The sequence below is a fragment of the Penicillium samsonianum genome (genome assembly GCF_028829775.1).
Source record: "Penicillium samsonianum strain IBT 33392 chromosome Unknown utg000007l_segment0_segment0, whole genome shotgun sequence".
In the NCBI taxonomy this organism is placed as follows: domain Eukaryota; kingdom Fungi; phylum Ascomycota; class Eurotiomycetes; order Eurotiales; family Aspergillaceae; genus Penicillium; species Penicillium samsonianum.
The window spans coordinates 270,280-287,888 of NW_026643265.1; the positions used below are offsets into that span (position 1 = coordinate 270,280).

The 17,609-nt window shown below is 50.1% G+C and overlaps 9 protein-coding genes across 9 annotated transcripts; 6 read left to right on the plus strand and 3 right to left on the minus strand.

Moving 5' to 3' along the window:
- Positions 1-947: 947 nt before the first annotated feature.
- Positions 948-2,432, plus strand: N7471_010904 (splicing factor ESS-2 family protein; the record flags this gene model as incomplete). The annotated part of the gene is made up of 1 exon (XM_057283623.1): positions 948-2,432. One exon carries the CDS (start codon positions 948-950, stop codon positions 2,430-2,432), a length of 1,485 nt encoding a protein of 494 aa, XP_057129889.1.
- A 1,376-nt stretch (positions 2,433-3,808) lies between these two features.
- N7471_010905 (MID1 family protein) lies at positions 3,809-5,883 on the minus strand (the record flags this gene model as incomplete). Its single annotated transcript, XM_057283624.1, has 3 exons — positions 3,809-4,473; positions 4,528-5,774; positions 5,840-5,883. The coding sequence occupies 3 exons, from the start codon at positions 5,881-5,883 to the stop codon at positions 3,809-3,811; spliced, it is 1,956 nt and encodes a 651-aa protein (XP_057129890.1).
- A 498-nt stretch (positions 5,884-6,381) lies between these two features.
- On the plus strand, positions 6,382-7,136 carry N7471_010906 (uncharacterized protein; the record flags this gene model as incomplete). The annotated part of the gene is made up of 2 exons (XM_057283625.1): positions 6,382-6,643; positions 6,718-7,136. The coding sequence occupies 2 exons, from the start codon at positions 6,382-6,384 to the stop codon at positions 7,134-7,136; spliced, it is 681 nt and encodes a 226-aa protein (XP_057129891.1).
- A 424-nt stretch (positions 7,137-7,560) lies between these two features.
- N7471_010907 (uncharacterized protein) lies at positions 7,561-7,799 on the plus strand (the record flags this gene model as incomplete). The annotated part of the gene is given in 2 exon segments (XM_057283626.1): positions 7,561-7,574; positions 7,586-7,799. 2 exon segments carry the CDS (start codon positions 7,561-7,563, stop codon positions 7,797-7,799), a joined length of 228 nt encoding a protein of 75 aa, XP_057129892.1.
- Positions 7,800-8,056: 257 nt separating this feature from the next.
- On the minus strand, positions 8,057-10,000 carry N7471_010908 (magnesium transporter CorA family protein; the record flags this gene model as incomplete). Its single annotated transcript, XM_057283627.1, has 1 exon — positions 8,057-10,000. The coding sequence occupies one exon, from the start codon at positions 9,998-10,000 to the stop codon at positions 8,057-8,059; it is 1,944 nt and encodes a 647-aa protein (XP_057129893.1).
- Positions 10,001-11,422: 1,422 nt separating this feature from the next.
- On the plus strand, positions 11,423-12,633 carry N7471_010909 (homoserine kinase; the record flags this gene model as incomplete). The annotated part of the gene is made up of 3 exons (XM_057283628.1): positions 11,423-11,840; positions 11,934-12,232; positions 12,289-12,633. The coding sequence occupies 3 exons, from the start codon at positions 11,423-11,425 to the stop codon at positions 12,631-12,633; spliced, it is 1,062 nt and encodes a 353-aa protein (XP_057129894.1).
- Positions 12,634-13,272: 639 nt separating this feature from the next.
- Positions 13,273-13,715, plus strand: N7471_010910 (signal peptidase complex subunit 1; the record flags this gene model as incomplete). Its single annotated transcript, XM_057283629.1, has 3 exons — positions 13,273-13,320; positions 13,399-13,458; positions 13,518-13,715. The coding sequence occupies 3 exons, from the start codon at positions 13,273-13,275 to the stop codon at positions 13,713-13,715; spliced, it is 306 nt and encodes a 101-aa protein (XP_057129895.1).
- Positions 13,716-13,979: 264 nt separating this feature from the next.
- On the minus strand, positions 13,980-14,516 carry N7471_010911 (SCF ubiquitin ligase complex subunit HRT1; the record flags this gene model as incomplete). Its single annotated transcript, XM_057283630.1, has 4 exons — positions 13,980-14,078; positions 14,145-14,215; positions 14,277-14,355; positions 14,412-14,516. 4 exons carry the CDS (start codon positions 14,514-14,516, stop codon positions 13,980-13,982), a joined length of 354 nt encoding a protein of 117 aa, XP_057129896.1.
- Positions 14,517-15,281: 765 nt separating this feature from the next.
- Positions 15,282-16,673, plus strand: N7471_010912 (uncharacterized protein; the record flags this gene model as incomplete). The annotated part of the gene is made up of 1 exon (XM_057283631.1): positions 15,282-16,673. One exon carries the CDS (start codon positions 15,282-15,284, stop codon positions 16,671-16,673), a length of 1,392 nt encoding a protein of 463 aa, XP_057129897.1.
- Positions 16,674-17,609: the final 936 nt, after the last annotated feature.

Sequence of the window (17,609 nt, forward strand, 5' to 3'; positions counted from 1 at the left end):
GGAAGGGCGTCCAGTAAATCTGGTCCTGAAACTTCCGGGGTAGGATAGGTAACAAAGGTAGGTTCAAGATGCTGGTGTATATCTCGGGCACAGGGAAGAGGTGTGATAGGAATGGGCTTGAGAGCTTCGCCTATACTAGGGAGATTCCCTTTCATCGAAACCAACATCGTGTATAGTTTACCTATGTAGGTAATGATAAATCCAAATAAATGAAGATATACTAGCAATTTAGAAGATATAAAAGGGTAGAAGAGACTTCTAAGGTTTCAAGGATTTGATAAATTACGGTATGAGTAAAGATGATGAGTGTGTAGTCCCGAAGAGGCTTAACACCAATATAAAGGCTATCATGTACCTTGGAACTCTATCCGATCTATACCTACAATAATAGTCGGCCACTTATGCGGCCGTGTCCAGTCTTTTTTGGTAGTCTTTTATAGTAGTTCTTCTCAGATGGTCTTTTAGATGTCTTTTTAGATGTCTTTCTTGGTGGTCATTTTTGATGGTCTTTTCGGATTCTTCTCAGTTAGTCTTTTCAGATGTCTGTTTTAGCCTTTCCGACGTGGAGAGATAGAGAGGGGGCTAGGTTCCTACGCTGACGGACGATGAATATCGGTCCTTGATGTTGCTTTCCATGTTATCAGATGAATATCAGTCGTGGGTGGATATGATCAGTGGTATTGAACAGTGTCACCATCGATGTTTGCGGATTTCCGCGAGAAGAGATAGTTATCTTACCCCTTGATCACACTCTTTGAATCTGTAAGATAGGATCCTTGGATGCAAGCCGAGGGTTTATCAATAGAATATGTTAAGTGGCGTCTGAAGTATGTTTGCCTAAAGCGGTTAGATCAAAATCATATGACCCGCTATCTTATCGCCACGGACTCATCCACCTTTCATTCTACGTTTCTTTAATTCTCTCCCCAAGCCTTTGATCTACAAACATGGCGTCTCCTCATTCGCAGGAGTTGGTCAAGCAATCTGCTGGCCAGCTTATGCCCCCCCCACCACCCCCGAAGCGAATCAAACGCCCCGCGACTGTCCTCGACGAAGACGTCTACACCAACACTTTGTCCCACATTATCGCCCGCGACTTCTTCCCGGGCTTGCTCGAGACACAGATCAAACAAGAGTACCTGGAAGCCCTTGAATCAAAAGACAAAGCATGGATTGCGAGCTCCAAAAAGAAGTTGGCAGGCGTCATGCGCACGCCCACCCCGGGGTCGAATGCAAGACGAAGGTCAGAGTATGCATCGGTTCCGACCACACCACAGCATTTCCCGGCCGGACGGCCCGGTGACACCCCGCATGGCTGGGGAGGCGATACCCCCATGTCCGTCGTATCGACTTCCACGGCAGCAACCGAAACAGACCAGAATATCCCCGATGTATCGAATATGGGACTGGTCACCTTCCAGGCAAAATATACCAGCGAAGACAACGAGTCCTTCAACAAAGTCCTGGACAAGCAGAATGAAAAGCGACGGGAGAAATATCCCTGGCTTTGGAGCGGGAACAAAATTCCCTCGGCCCGACAAATTGCACACCATCGACAAGAAACCAAGCGCATCACAGCTCAAGGTGGAAACCCACAAATGGGCCTTATTAAACGAGACGAGCATGTCCAGCCCGCCATCAAAACAGACCTGGATGCCCGCCCCGCAAATCCAGACACGTGGAAAAGCCGCCCAGACAACACCCTCATGTTCCTCCCCTCCTCGGTGGAAGACACCCACGAGACACTCCCGCAGAAAGCAGAAACTACATCCCGAGCAGGCCCCAAGCGAACTCTCTACCAAAATACCAGACTTCTAGACCCACATGCCGCGGCAGCAGCGGACGCCGCCAACGCCGTGCCCCCTTCACCCTCACTATCCGCCATCCAAGACGCCATCGCCGGCCGGCCGCGTCTCAGCGAGTCCGAAGCCGCATCCGCCTTCGCAGGAAGCGAAACCCCGAGGGTCAACGGATACGCCTTCGTCGACGAGGACGAGCCCGAGCCTGAATTCACATATGGCTCCAGCTCCAGAGCCGACGACACGGAAGTCGACTGGCGCCTCCTCGGGCCGACCTCTGAAAAACCAAATCCCTTTCAACTTGGCGAGACTCGTAAGCGCGAAGCCCTGCATCACCGCATGGTCGATCGTGTGGCACGGAATAAGCGTGCTGAAAAGGCCGCCCGTGTTACGAAGACACCTGTCTCGTTGACTCCGCGCTTTGCTAGTAGTCCCCGGCTGGACTTTGGGTCTCAATCTACGCCTGGGGCTGGCTCTAGTAGGGGCTCTGTCTATGGCGGAGGACATGCTCAGGGAAAGATGCTTACACCTGCAGCGCAGAAGCTGTTGCAGCAGGTTGGGGGGACGCCGAGGTCTGGAGAGCGGAAGTCTGGACTAGGGAATGTTTGGACGCCTACGCCGAAGCGAAAGTGATGGTGGCCCATGACTTTACTTTTATTTTATTTTTTAGCTGCATGATACCACGGAGTTGATACATACATATGTAGACTCCAACGGCGTTTGATTTATTTGCATGTCATGTATCCTCGGAAACAATCACAGATGCCGGTACTGGACGTGCTGTTTCCTTTTTTCCGCCAAAATTTGCGAAGTATGCGCATTAGTATAAAAATAGTAGTTTAAGCAATATAGACCAAGTCCTCGATAGAGCGGTGGACATCGGAACGAACAGGGACCGCACGAAAACAGTTCTTACCCGGTCCCGGTAAATCTTCGGCCTCCATACTCTTCTCATTCTTTATTGCAACGACATGCCCATAAATATTACACATCTTTGCGAAATTGGATCTTTGGAAGTCTAGATTTGGCTTAGAAGTTGTGGGTCTGCTCTATATAAATTTCTCCAACGTTACTAACGAGAGAACAGGGTTTGATTTGAGACTAAATTAGTCTCTATATGATTCGATTTACTTATATTTGACTTCGATATCTGGTATATCAAAATGAGTATCGAGGCACCAGAGAGTCAGACTGTTTTATCTGCATCAACATCTGCTACTACATCTGAAAATACCTCCAAGGCCAAAGATTTCACTACACTATCAGAGGCATCAACAATAGGAGAGAAAGAGAAAGGGAAAGAGAAAGACACATCCAAACCTTCAATATATTCCCCAGCAAACCTACTCTCAAGTCTTCTCTCCCCATTCTCTTTCTCAGGCACGTCTCCAGAGCCAACCACCTCAATATCTCCAAGCAACGACAAAGAAAAAGAAAAAGAGTCCAAAAGTCCAAATAAAATATCAATCGAAACTCCAACCTCAGACTCAGCTACACAACAAACCCCAGAGCCATATTACACCCCCGAAGAAACACCCCTGTACAAAACCCTCTACAAGACCCGTCTAACAAAAACCCGCACAAAACAACTCCTCCGCGCAGGAGAGCGAGCATACAATGACCCACCACCTCCACCAGGACTGGGTGATTGCTGTGGGAGTTCGTGTGATCCTTGTGTAAGGGATTTGTGGAAGCAAGAGATTGGGATTTGGAGGGAGAGATGGGGGGATTGGGGGGGTTGAAGAAGGGGCGGGAGTTTTGAAAAACGAGAAGAAGAGTGAGAAGAAAGAAGAGAAATTGGGGAAGAGGAAAGATCTCGAATGGTGATTTCAAAGGTTGTTTGTTACATGTACTATACGCTCTATGATATCCAGATTCAAGCACAAGGTTCAGGTGTATAGGAGAGTTAGATCGAGTTCTTTTTATGGAGAGGATACAAAGGGTAAGAAAGGAAGTAAACTGTGAACTCAAACAGACCAAGTACACATTGATCATACCTAGGTACCTATCTACACTAAATACATAACCCCCATAACCACCAGACTAAACACCCAACTCCGAGCGCCCAGACTAACCCCAAGACTCAAGTAATATACAGCCCCAAGATAAGAGCAAGTAATAATACCATCTGAATTCCGATAGCCATAGGAAGAATTCATCCACGGGCCCTCAGGACACCCGAAGCCAAGCGCAGAGGGACAATCCTTAACAAGGGTATGACAGATATCCTGACAGGGCAGGATCTCCTTATAGGGACCCGGCATGATCTTCTCATCGATGATAGCATTGCGGGATGTATTCGACGCCACGGACTGGCGGTACGGACTATCATCCGGCAGGGAAGAGCCATTGATGAAAGCCTGGCCTGCGTTACGGACGGCCAGGTAGTCGGCGCTGTTGCTGTAGTCGGCGCAGCGGGGGATTGTGACACCGCAGAGCCATTGTTTGTAGGATCTTGCGCAGTCGTCGCAGTCGACGGCGAGGGAGAACCTCGATTCATTGCTTGTGTTGCATTGGATTTGTTGGAGGGAATAGGTGAAGTTCTGGTAGAAGGCCGCGGCGTGGTCGTCGTAGATTGTGCGAAGCTTGTCGACGCTTAGCTTGGGGTTTGAGGGGACCGCGTATGCGACTTCTGAGCAGAAGGTTAGGTTGAATAGCACGGCGCAGTTGTCGTCTGGAGATTGATTAGATGGGATTTTCTTGGTACGGATTGTTTAGGCTTGTTTACCTGCTTTGGTCGTGAAATTCATCGGTTGCCATACCTTGCCGCCGCCGCCGATGATACCATTCCCGGACGCGGTCGAATTGCCCACCATTGCCAGAAGACCGCTGTACGATGAACTCTGGTTCAGTCCAGTAATATAGAACTGTTCTTTGGGCTTATTCCCAAGTCCGCGATTGGTCATGCCAACCTCGGTTGAATTACTGATTCGGCCCACCTGCGAAAGCGCATCGAGGGCGCAGAACGATTTCTCCAAGCCCTCCAGTGCTGTATCGTTGATGTTGTGGGCAAACATAGTATACGGAGGGACAATGTCCATCCACTGTTGGTAATTTGTGTCGTTTTCCGCGGACTGGGTGAGGTTGTTCGTCACTAGCAGCGCAGCTGACAGGTCCGCGTCGATGAAGAATAGATTTGGTTCGTCATCCACGACATTGTGGAAAAAGGCATCGATGGATGCTGCGATCTGGTACTTGTAGCCTCCCGTGTAGTCGGTTGAATTAGGCGCTGCCACGCTGATGAAGACGTCGCTGTCCGTGTTTATGGTGATTCCCACATACCCGCCAACGGCAGTGTGTATATCCTGCTGCGAGTCGTCTTTGCCCGGTCCTGGCTGTTGCAGTTTCTCCGAGTTCGACACATACAACTGCAACTGTGGGAATCCGCCTTGTGAGTTAGTTTTGTTGGTATATGGTTTGCTGCAGGTTGTGAGCGACAAGTAGACTGTCGTCGTCGCTCGCTTCGAGAAGTCCCCGTCTCGTTTCCGTAGCTCATAGTTCGAGTCATCGTACTCGTCCTCTACACCCGTGGCATTCAAGTATGCAGGGAGACCCGCGCCTTCAGTATCGTGTTTGCCGTTCACCACGGACTGGGGCAGGTAGAACCAGTGGACAGCGCCGATATCGATCCCGGCCGGCGGCGCCTCGAACTTATTGTTGCCTAATGCTTTTGCGGCATTAGGGTATCTGCGCACGAGCTCCAGTCCATTTGACTCGCCATCTTCGTCGACACTGTCACGAATTTCCAGCCCATTAAATGAGTCCAGCGCAAGTGGGAGTCCTGCCCCGTCGTTGGTAACCGCCCCTCGGAGTCTTAAGATGTTCTCTGTGTCTAGGCCATTGGGGGCATCGGCATAGGCTACCGAGTCGCAGGTGAGTGCGGAAAAGAAAGAAGATCGCGCTAATCGTTGCAGTAAGATAGCACTGCAGCGCGTTGTATTGGCGTCGCATGGAAAGACGGAGGGGAGGGTGTCGCTGCACAGCCAATGGGCAGAATTGGAGTTGGCGAGTAAAGATATCACAGGCAAGCGGTGGTATACACCAGCTGTAAACCTCTTCCTGGAGGCAAAATCAGCGGCTGCATGTAGTCGATGTGAGAGTTGTTTAGATGAGGCTGGCTATCGTGGAAAATGCCAGTCTTATCAATTTTGCTGCCTTGCTGCCTTATTTAGGATACGTAGGACTACGCGTTCGTTCCTTAGATAGATACATATATGTACCTACCTACTCCGTATACCATATTTCCTCTTATATTTCCTCTGCCGGGTAGGGCTTTCCTATCTTAGCTGCCGCTTTTATGAAGGCGCTCAGAGTCAGGGTCTCCGAGTAAATTGGGTTAAGATACTATCCAATCAGGACGCTAAACTTCTACAGGGACAGGCAGCCGAGAATGCAAATTAACAAAGGAACATTGGCCAGACAGATCAGACCCCTGGGTGCTTAGATGCACTGCCTCGGTGCGCCGATCATGGCTGTACACGACCTCAGCCTTGTGAGCCTCATTTCCCCCAAGATCGAGGATTTACATGGGGCATATCCCAGAAACATCTCTGCACCTTCAATTTGGGCTTGCCTGCTCAACATGCCTTCAAACGCAGATAGCCGGTATACCCGTGTGTCAACTAAAAAGCATGCTCCGAACCAAACAGCCACCGAAATCAGTCGCTCAAGATGGGTTCGCTGGCTTGTGGGTTTCTACACCACGCTGGTTCTCTTCTCCTGGATCATGGTCTGCCTGCTCAACTACCGCCCCGGCACCATTGCAAGCTATCAAAGTATCCAAACAACAAGGCACCCGAGCCGTACAGTACAGGGTGGATCAGCAGTCAGCCCATACGAGCCAAGTATGATCACAACGAGCGGTGGTATAAAGCTGTTCAGGTCCTCCAGTCCATTGTTGGAGTTTTAACCATTCCAGTGACATCTGCTGTGTGTTCAAGTGCTGTAGTGATCTACCTCCAATGCCGCACAGATAAATCGGATCCCAAGATCACTCTGCGTCAGTTGATGGTACTAGCGGACAAAGGGTGGACGGATGTTTCAACGTACTTCCAACTTTCAACGGAATGGACTCGTTATGGAACGCCATTTCTAGCATGGGCATTGGCTCTACATCTCGTTGGCGCGATCATCTCTCCAATCCAGCGGATCTTCTTGTCAACCGAATTGGTCAAGTCTCCAAGAAACATAACCGTCATTGGCCAGCTGCATGACATGCCGGACAAATTCATTGAGGATGCCTACTTTCCCAAACTCTCAATTATACCCATGACCAAGAAGCTACTAGAGAGCACTTCTGCCAAGATGGCCCATCACAGCTTTGGGCGAGAGGAATAGACTGTACTCACACGGAATCAGACCTATGCTCTCAACTCGGACCAAATTGGGCAGATCTATCAATATTCCCTGAGGTCTTCTGGGCCCAACTGCCCAATGACTACAGCACGGGTCTAACCAGGCAATATCTTCCTCGATTGAATTCCTCGACTCGATATGATTACATTTCAGAGAAGGATTTCCCTCGTTGTGATTCCGAGCAGGGTGCATTATCCCTCATACATAACCATACGTTGTCCCACCTTGCTGGGAGCAAGAACCAAGACCTGGATTTCTGGGAAGTCCATGCATGTATGCCGGAAAACCAGCTCGTAGCACCATGGAAAAACACCCGCGATAGACAGGATTTCGAGCTGGTTCCCGCGTTGGACAAATGCGCTCAATGCGTTGAGCTTGTTGAGACTGGGGGGTTCGATTAACGAACATGTTCCGATTAAGGTATGTAAGAGTGACGATGAAGTCAACGTCTTGGATGCGCTGCCTGGCTGGGTTGGTCACGCACTTGATGATTGCCAGGGCGGGAAAGTGGGCAGTGTTGAACTTGGAGGACCACGGCCTTTGAGGATGGATACAGTTTACGAGGCATATGATGGGTCTGCTGTGAGGTCTCGGAAGCCACAGTCAAGGACTAAGAATAGGAAGCTTCCTGGGGTACCGGTATGAGGTTGAATGATTCTAATGTGTACAATTCTCTTTGGCTTGATGGCAGTCCACACAAATTTCAATAAGTTCATACTCAGGTCGTTTGGAAGAATATCAAAATCATATTCTATTAAATAGGTATTGTAGGTTAAAACCAACAAAAAGAAATAGACAAGATAGACTATCACAGCCAAGCAACACGAAAAATGCAAAATAAAAGAGAAAAAAGTCAAGGACAAATAACAAGTCAAGATAATCAACAAGAAACAAAATAATAATCAGACCAGCCTCTGCCAGCGGGCTAAGCCAATACTCACAACAACAATACCTGCCATCACCCCAAGAATGCCGAACCACCATGTCAATCCTTGTGTGTGCATGCCGGGAACTTCTACGTTCATACCGAACAGACCACAGATCAAGTTCATGGGGACCAGAATCGTAGCAATCAGAGTGACCTTGCTGAGTACCTTGTTGACGTGGTTTCCCAACACCAAGTTGGTGACATTCAGCTGAGCTAAGTAATTGGTATGAGACCGGCTGAGCATCTTTTCGAAATGCGCCAAGTTCGACATCATGGTCACAACGTGATCCTGGATATCGCCGAGGTAAAGACCGATATCACCACGGGGAGTAACCGAGTATTGCTCGTTACAGCGCTTAGAGAATCCACGAATGACATCGGCCTTGCCGCCTAACAGGCGCATCAAGCTCATGACCTTCTTGCGCAGGCCTCCAATGCGAGGGAGGAACGATTCGAAATCGTCGACTCGGGCGATGAAGACATGGTCTTCGATCGCCTCGGACTCCAATTCCACATCGCGAATCACGGGGCCGAAGCTATCCACGATGTCATCGATCATCGCGTAACAGATCCAGTCACTACTAAGAGACACATAGTCTCGCAGCTTTCCAATACGTTTCCGAACATTGGATGCGTGAGGGTTGTCCTCGAAGGAGAAAGTGAGGACACCGTCTCGGAAGACAACCATGTAGAAATTGACAGGCTCAAGGAATTCCTCGCTGGTTTTGTCCATTTGGAAGAAGGTCCGGAAACAGACGAAGTAGTACTGCTTGAACAGTTCAACCTTCTCGCGGGCTTCCTGGGTTTGAATATCCTCCGTTGTCAGCGGGTGAATAGAGAAAGCCCGGGAGATAGCTCCCAATTCCTCGTCGGTGGGGTTAACCACATCCAACCACCACACACCTCCCTCAGGTCCGAGCTCAAAAAGATCGCGGAAGGTTTCGCCAGGGAGCACCAGATCTCCCAAATCGGCAGCATGCACTGTGCTTTGAGACTCGGACGAAAAGAACCCAAAGCGAGAGCGCTGGTTTATATTCTGGAGTGTTTTGACTCGCTCCTTTTCGTTTGTAACTTCGGCGTTCTTCTTTTCATCCTCACTCAGTGTATCAGACGAGGCGGTCTTTTTGATTCCACCCATCTCAGGGCTTTCAGCGCCAGGACGGAGGTCATAAAATATGCGGGGCCTCTTGCTCTGCGAGCTCATGCTGTGCTTGCGGCGATCGCCATCGGCGACTTTAGTGCTCGGATTCAGAGCCACGAATTCCTCGAGTTCCTCATAATCGATGACGGGGATACGGCCCGGAGCGTCGTAGCAGGCCTCCTCTGCCGAGTCGAATGGCACATCACCCAACTGAGGGCGAATGACACTGGCGTTGCTGAAAGTTGGGCGCCGGTTGTGGGTGCCACCAGAAACAGTGCGGTTCAGGATAGCTTCCAGGTCGGGAGGCGCAAGGCTGTCCAGGGTATTGGCGCGCTCACGGCGACGCGGGTCGGCAAAAGCCTCAACTGAATTGGGAGGAGAGGATGATCGAGCGGACACGGAGGAGGCGCAGGAAGCGTTGGCGAGATCCGGGTTCACAATGCTGATGCGACGAGGAGTCTGGTAAGGGCCGTTATGGTCGACTGAGAACCGTCGACCGAGTCCATTCAACTCATTTAGCGAACGATCGTCTTCCACGGCATTTTCGAAGTCTCGGGGAATTGGACCGTCCCTTCGGGCATCTTGCGCACTGAGCAAGTCTGGACGATCGAGCACTTCAGGACCTTGGGTGGTATCGCGCGGGCTGTAAGACCGCTCGATCGGGGCCTCAATGCGCGGAGGCGTCTGCATCTGGAGGCGGTGATCATCCAGTTCGGGTACCGGGGTACTGTACCTGGTCAGGTACATGTACCTCTCGGACTTGGGAGACTCGGACATGGTGAGCTCTCCGTATATGAAGATTCGACGAAAGCGATTAGGGCGCCAGATTGGCTGGTTTTTGCGAGGTGTTTGGTTTGGTTATAGTTGCTCTTTGATAGCACGACGGCCGGAGCAGACGCAAGCCGGTAAGAGGTTCGTTCAAGGGTGACGGCCCTCCATCCATAAGCCAGACCCTTCACGAGGGTCTGGCGTTACCGACTAACGTCTGGCGGCCACAATAAAGACGTTCCTAAAACCCAGTTAGGGGGGTCTGGTGTCGCCCCCGCCGAAGACCCGGAACTTGGGGCCTGCAAGAGGGTGGAGGAGAGAGGCCTCGGTGTAGCGAAGTCCCGCCAACTTGAAGAAGTGGGAGGATGAGGAGCTTGGCGGCTCCAGAGTTGCTGTTAGACGAGATGCGCGAAAGGTTCGCGGGAAGTTCAATGACCTTGACGTTCGAGTTCGAGTTCGAGTTCTCGAGTTTCACCAGAGATCAAGTATTGAAGAATTGAAAAATTCTAGTTTAAAATGCAAAATGTAGTGGACGTGGGAAAAGCGGGAAGAGTGGGAAAAGGTATAAAATGAAGTGGCGAAGACAAAATGGAGTCAATGATGCCGAGGTGGTTCCGGAAGCCGCCCACAGGGTCACCACGGGATATCAAAAGAGTTAAGATATGGATATTCAATATCAAGAACCTCAAGGGTTGCAGTAATAGGAGAAAAATAAGAAAACAGTGGGGGGAGCTAGAACTAATATGAGAAAAAGACAAAGCTCAGTGAAAAATTTGCAAGCGGGTCCCCGTTTCAGCAGATAAAGGACTAAAAGGGTCTATAAAAGGACTACTCCGTACGGAGTATAAAATAACCTATTATTGACTAGACTGATTTGATTGCTTTGAGGCATTTTATGCCGTATGTCATCGATGTTGTATGCGAACTTTGACTTCTTACTTCCCCCCACCTCCGGCCATACACCTCCAGGGCTACAATCCATGCACATATTAGCCTTTGGATCTTTGTCGCCCTTGGCATTTTGGTATTTTCAAGTTATATGACACAATAATATTAGTCCAGAGCAACTTATCTCGGCAAAAATACCCCCTTTTTCTTATATTTCGCCTTTGCTATGTGGAACATATGTTTAATAATGTAAGACTAAACACGGAGTACGAAGTATAGAGTCAACAAGAAACACACCGACAATACAATATATGCAATCGGATCTGACTGACATCCATGCTAACAAATCACATCAAATCAAAAGAAAAGAAATCCAACTTAATCAAAGAAGAAAAAAAAGTCTCCACCTTACGTTTCCGACGTCGGCCAATTTTTTTGGTGTGCCAAGAGTTTCAGAGTCACATACCGGACTATCAGACGATCTTGTACATTTTGTGTGTTTCGACCCTATAACACACTTGGAAACATATAGTCACCTCTATTATGGCTTCCTTCGTGATCAAGATCCCTTGCTCCTCTGCCAACATTGGCCCCGGATTCGATGTGATCGGTCTGGCATTGTCCCTCCACCTGGATCTCCACGTTACCGTCGAGGCCAAACCCTCATCCCAGCTCCCCTTCAACTGCGCCATCACCTATGAAGACCAGAGCAAGAGTGTTGAGCAGATCAGTCTCGACCCAGAAGTCAATTTGATCACCCGTGTAGCCCTGTATATCCTCAGATGCCATGACCAGCGGGCCTTCCCCGTCGAGACCAAGGTGCATATCGTCAACCCCATTCCGTTAGGCCGGGGTCTGGGCTCCTCTGGTACCGCCGTGGTCGCCGGTGTCATGCTGGGCAATGAGGTTGGTAAGCTGGGTCTGAGCAAGGAACGATTACTCGATTATTGTTTGATGATTGGTAGGTTGGAGTGTTTTATGTGCCCCTCATCTGAGTCTCCGAGGGAGCCAAAAAGATTTGTATGTCGTACGTCTGACTAACGTGTGAGAACAGAGCGGCACCCGGATAACGTGGCTGCTTCCCTCTTCGGTGGGTTCGTGGGCACCTATCTGAATGAGCTTAAGCCTGAAGATGTGGCACGCAAAGAGATCCCTCTCAGTGAAGTCCTGCCTGCTCCGGCAGGTGGTGTGGACACCGGCGTCAGACCCCCCGCGCCACCTATGGCCATTGGTCATTACAGGAAGTTCAATTGGGCTCCGGAGATCAAGGCGATTGCCATTATCCCTGACTTTGTGGTGCCTACTGCCAACGCCCGTAATGTACTCCCGCAGACCTACTCGAGAGCGGACGTGGTAAGTGAATGTTCAGAATTGATAAACTATCTGATTCCAGACTAATCTCCGGCTAGGTCTTCAATCTCCAGCGCGCGGCACTCCTCCCCGCGGCCCTGGGAAGCTCCCCACCGGATCCTGATATGATCTTCCTCGCCATGCAGGATAAGGTGCACCAGCCGTATCGCAAGACGCTGATCCCAGGCTTGACTGAGATTCTCCAATTCATGACCCCTGCCACTCAACCCGGTCTGCTAGGAATCTGTCTCTCCGGCGCAGGACCTACCATCCTGGCACTGGCCACGGATCGCTTCACCGAGATTGCTGACCGCATTATCGCACAGTTCGCTTCCAATGATATCTCGTGCCAATGGAAGCTGCTGGAGCCTGCTCATGATGGCGCAACTGTCACCTATAACTAAAAGCCGGCGCCTTTTGTATCGTCATAACACGATCGCTGCCTGTGAGTCAGCGGTTCGCCGTGCTTGACATATAAGCACGCAGAATTGGAACATTGGGACCCGAGGGGAATCCGTATTTGGTTGAATATGGGAAGATTTCTTCCCTAACCGCCACCACATGGGTCATGCAAGATCTCGTTTTCACCGCTCCTTGCTTCTCGCATTGCAGGGTGCGTGTGAGCCTTCCGACAAGGCAAGTTGGGTTCGGGTTACGTTTGGATTTGCAGGGTCTTGTACACTGGTACACGATCATAGACCGAGTTTCTCGAGGCCACAACTTTCCATCTGCAGTGCTCCAACTCGGACGGACCGTCTGTTTTTGGCTCTAGAGATAGATGGCAGATGACATCGAATGAAATCATGATCAACCACGTAACGATTAAAATTCACGGGTTAGTTTCTCAAGACACAGCCCTATTTGGAATCAAAATTGTGTTGCAACCTTGTTTCGTATATACTTTGACGAAGTGTCATGTAGAGAGCAAGGCGGTCCGACGTGGCAGAAGGCAAATGACACCATTGCGATAAGCCGCCCGGCATCGATCAAGGGATCCTCGAACTCAGCCTGTTGACCTCGAATCCGATTAACTTGCTTAAATCATGGATGAATTAATCGCCCCTATTCAGGATGCCATTGAAGGCCAAATTGTACGCCCCGCCTCACCGTCTCCATTCATTGTCATTGCTCCGCGCGGACGATCCAAGCTAACAAGATCTCGATAACAGGACTTCCACGGCCAACGTCTAGCAGAGCTACTGTCGACCGTCTTGCTGGTTATCTCGGGGGTATGTTGCACGAATATTGAGTTTGTATTACCAGAGCTAACGATTATTATCTCCTCTAGGCCGCCAGTTTCGTTGTCGGATATATCTACAAGGACATCTACCTTACGTTATGGACTGGTTTGGTGGGCACACTGTTTACAGCTTTCGTCGTTGTCCCGCCCTGGCCGGTATACAAGCGCAACCCAGAGAAGTGGCTGGGCTCACCAAGCGCGAAAACAACTCCGGGTATAACTGTGGACGGGGTGAAGGTGCAATAAGCTATTGGGAAACTGTCAAGCATAATAATCATTGGAAGCATTTGGGCAGCGCTTTATTGTCTGCTACGGAATATGAGAATGGGAAGCTATGGAGCTGGCTCGAGATATCAATCGTTCGGACACCCGCCAATCCCTAGGCCGTCGTAAAGATCCAGAAGCGTCTCCGAAAAAAAAAGTATCAAGTTATAGCCATTGAGCATGCGGCATCAGCCAGAAATCGTGAATTTGTATCGTGTAGTGTCTTCGAAACCCCGGTGTCCCTGTTTACCGGCCGTACTTCTGGAACTCCCAATCTCGGTTATCTAGCGGGCAGACCTGGCGGGTCTTCAACCATCTCGATATACAGTGGAAGTGGAATGCGTGCTGTAGACATGGAGTAATTAGCCTATGATCATATACTCGGATGGGGGTGGATGTGGGGATCCTCACGTTGCAGATACCCCAGGCAACGGTGCACTCTTCCGTTGTTGATGATCCTTGGTTGGCCTGGCATTCGATGCCTGTTTCGTCGATCGGTCAGCTTGTAAGATATGAGAGCTTTGAAGTGTAGTTTCAGCGTACACAAGTCCATAATGTGGTTTCGGCAAATGGCACAGTTGTCGACGACGATATCCCAAGCCCACAGGGCAACGGCGTTCCACTTAACGATAACCAGTCAGTGTCATGAGTCGCCGCGAATAGTAGGCCTTTGTGTACCTTCTTGACCTCGAACTTCTTCTTGTCGGCATTATCGGAGCCCTTGGCAACGGCCTTGCCCTTGGAGGAGCCAGTAGCGGCTTCCTTCATCTCCACGTCTGTCATATTGAGTTTCTCGTCGGAATTTGGATGGTGTCGGTTTGAAATGCTTGGCGCTAGACAACAGAAGCTAGCTGGGTGGGGGGATCAGAACTGTGACTGACGTAAGTGAGGCTCCGATGCCCAGATTGGGGCGGTGATGGAGGGCGGTGATTGTAGTGTAGAGAGTCGAGATAGAACGAATGAGGTACCTTTTTGGAGGAGTTAAAACAAGAAAATCTCCAAAGGTACTCAATGCACAATGCGACAATGCGACCCTGTCCAGCAGTTGATACCTAGGTAGGTCTGTTTGACTTGGTTTGTTCTTGATAACGTGAAGCAGGTGGCGTCCTTAGTCATCGAGATGCGATCGATCCCCTCGTTTGTCTGCATTCAATGGTCTTTCCCTTCAACCAACAACAATGATTATATCTTCCTTTCCTTCTCTCATTTTTTTCTTCCTTAAAGATGTCTCCAGTTGATCTTCGTTTTTGACTTTTGTCACGCTCTCCGTTTCATAGACAAGATCTTTCAATAGACTGTCTATCTTTGCCTTTGACCAACATCTGCTTGACTCAACTTGCGACTCTTTCGCTCCCTCAGTTTGATACACGTCACTTTCTCTGCTTCCCCGGCGTTGCCATATCTAATATTGTCGACACCTGCTGAGCAGTGATCTGACTCATTTTGCTGCAATCTCCGCATCTTCTGCCTTTTACTGCTTCGTCATAGCGTTGCCTTTTCTCTTTACCTCTCTATTCAGGCTGCCTATTTTTCAAGCCAACCGTCGACATGTCGACCCAATCTCCTCATCCTCCGACCCCTAAGGGATCGCGCAACAACCGCCGCCCCCAGAAGAAGAATATGACCCCTCACGCCCAGAAACCGGCGCTCCTCTCTACTCCTCCATCATCTCCGCCGCAAAACATGAGCCCCGGGGTCATCCAGATGGATCCCTCAAACGACTTCAACTCTTCGAAGAAGAAGCCCATGCGTTCAGGGAAGAAGCCCCGAGACAACAAGGCTTCACCTGCCCCGCACTCTGGGCACCACAGCAACGGGTACAACAGCGGTCCCCGATACACACCAACCCACCCCGCTGTCACCTCTCCTCAGACAAAGCCGAGTGCAGCTTATGCGGGTCCGACGTTCCACGCATCACCTGCACCATCTGCTTTACCCATTCCTAGCTTTTTCTCCAAGTCGGCTCCTGATGGCAATCTGCCCCCGCCCATCGAGACCGATAGTGACGATGCGGAGGTGGACCCCGAACCAGAGGTGACTCCTTCCAAACCTCGCAACCGCAACAACCAATTCAAGGGCGAAGAACCCAAGCCTTCCCCTCTCGACTTCCTTTTCAAGGCTGCTGTGCAAGCCAGAGACCTGAAGTCCACGAGCACCCCTGAGGTGAACAAGGTCCTCCAGTCTCCCCAGACCGAACCCAGGGCCGTGCGCCCCAACCCTGATGGCATGTTTGCATTTGAAATGGGAAATTCTGACTACTCTCGCAACTCACACATTGGTCCTTCTTTCGCTCCTTCTTACCAGGATCGTATGAATGCGCTGCGACCCTCGAGTACTCCCCAGTCGTCTGACATGGGCGAGGAGGAGCGACGAATCAAGACCGAGGAGTTGAAGCACTTGTTGCTCAATCCACCCCCACAGAAGCCGCCTTCCTCGGCTTATGCCTCTAACGAATACGCTGGATCCTTTGGGCCCCGTCCTTCCAATGTGCCTCCCTATGCCACTCCCATGCGAACCTCGTCTGGCCCTCAGTTGACCCTGTCTCATGGCTCATTCTCTCCCCAGCAGCAGCAGCAGCAAATCCCGCAGAACACTGGACGTCCTCACTACCAATACCCGACCCATTCTCACTCACCGCTGCGCCGTGAGGTTGACCTCGTCCCGCCCCCTTCGATGCCTCCGTATCGTGGCCCCGTCTCGAACAGCGCCTCGAACAGAGGTTCCCCGGCGCCGTATGGCAATCCGTACATGGCAAACTCCCAGCGTCAGCGGTCTGGCTATGCTTCCCCTCAACCAAGCCGTGCGTCGGCTTCATTCCAAATGCCGGTCAACTCACCATCTCCTTCTCGGGTGGTGGACACCAGGCAAATTGAGAATGACATTCGTCGGGTTTTGAAGCTTGATACCCCAGGACCTCCGGTCACTCAAAGCTTCGCATAGCTCCACAACCTACAACCTCCTTCTCCCATGACAATCTTCTCTTTATGATATTGTCTGTCCTCTCTTTTCTTTGAATGAAAGGCCTGTTTCTTTTGTTTTCTTCTCACTTTTATTTTTCTTATTTCTTGAATTCAGTTTGATTACTTTGGTTTTACTCTGTTTCTTCTTGCATTCTGTTCATACGGGCATCCTCGACTGGTCTCGGGTCCCTCGGTTGGTTTATTCTAGTCTTCCTTTCCCGCGACAGGGTGCTCATTGTTTCTTCCATACGTCTCTTGCGGCAATGTTCACCATGATGATAATGCACGGCACTGGCTGCTTGGTAAATTGATGAGGTGGTAATTTTATACCTTTTCTCCATCGTTCGGCGTCGTGGTTTTTCCCAAATGTGGTGGCGCGCCTGGTTTTGGCTTGGGGCATGGAGGGATGCTAACAAATGCATGACTTTGCTGTTTTTTTATTTATTTTTTTGCATTGTTTCTCTGTTATTGTTTTAGGCCTTTCCGCTATTTTCAACTCTACTGTTTCTCTGTGTGGTCGAAATAGCGGTCAACCTCGGTCAGCCTTTCAAGACTGACCTGGGGCTGATCTGGCACTTCGGACCTTGGTGTATCCTCGTCACTCATTCATGAGGATTGAATTTGTCTAAATATCTGACTAGTCCACATCGGTGTGCTTTTTGTGCCCGTCACCCAATCCGATAATCATCACTGGTCAGATCTTGGTTCCGATTATGAAGTGCAAGTAAGAGTCGTACATAGTAGCCCAGTAGACCTGACGTCAAGCTAAGGATATCCTTGGAGATTAGATATCTAACACTGGTGGGTTATATGCATGCATAGGACAATCTCCTAACTATTTAGAATTGATAAGCCCCTTAGGTAGGACCTAGGGGGATACTTAGAATGAATGTGGAATCGGGAAATACTAGTACAA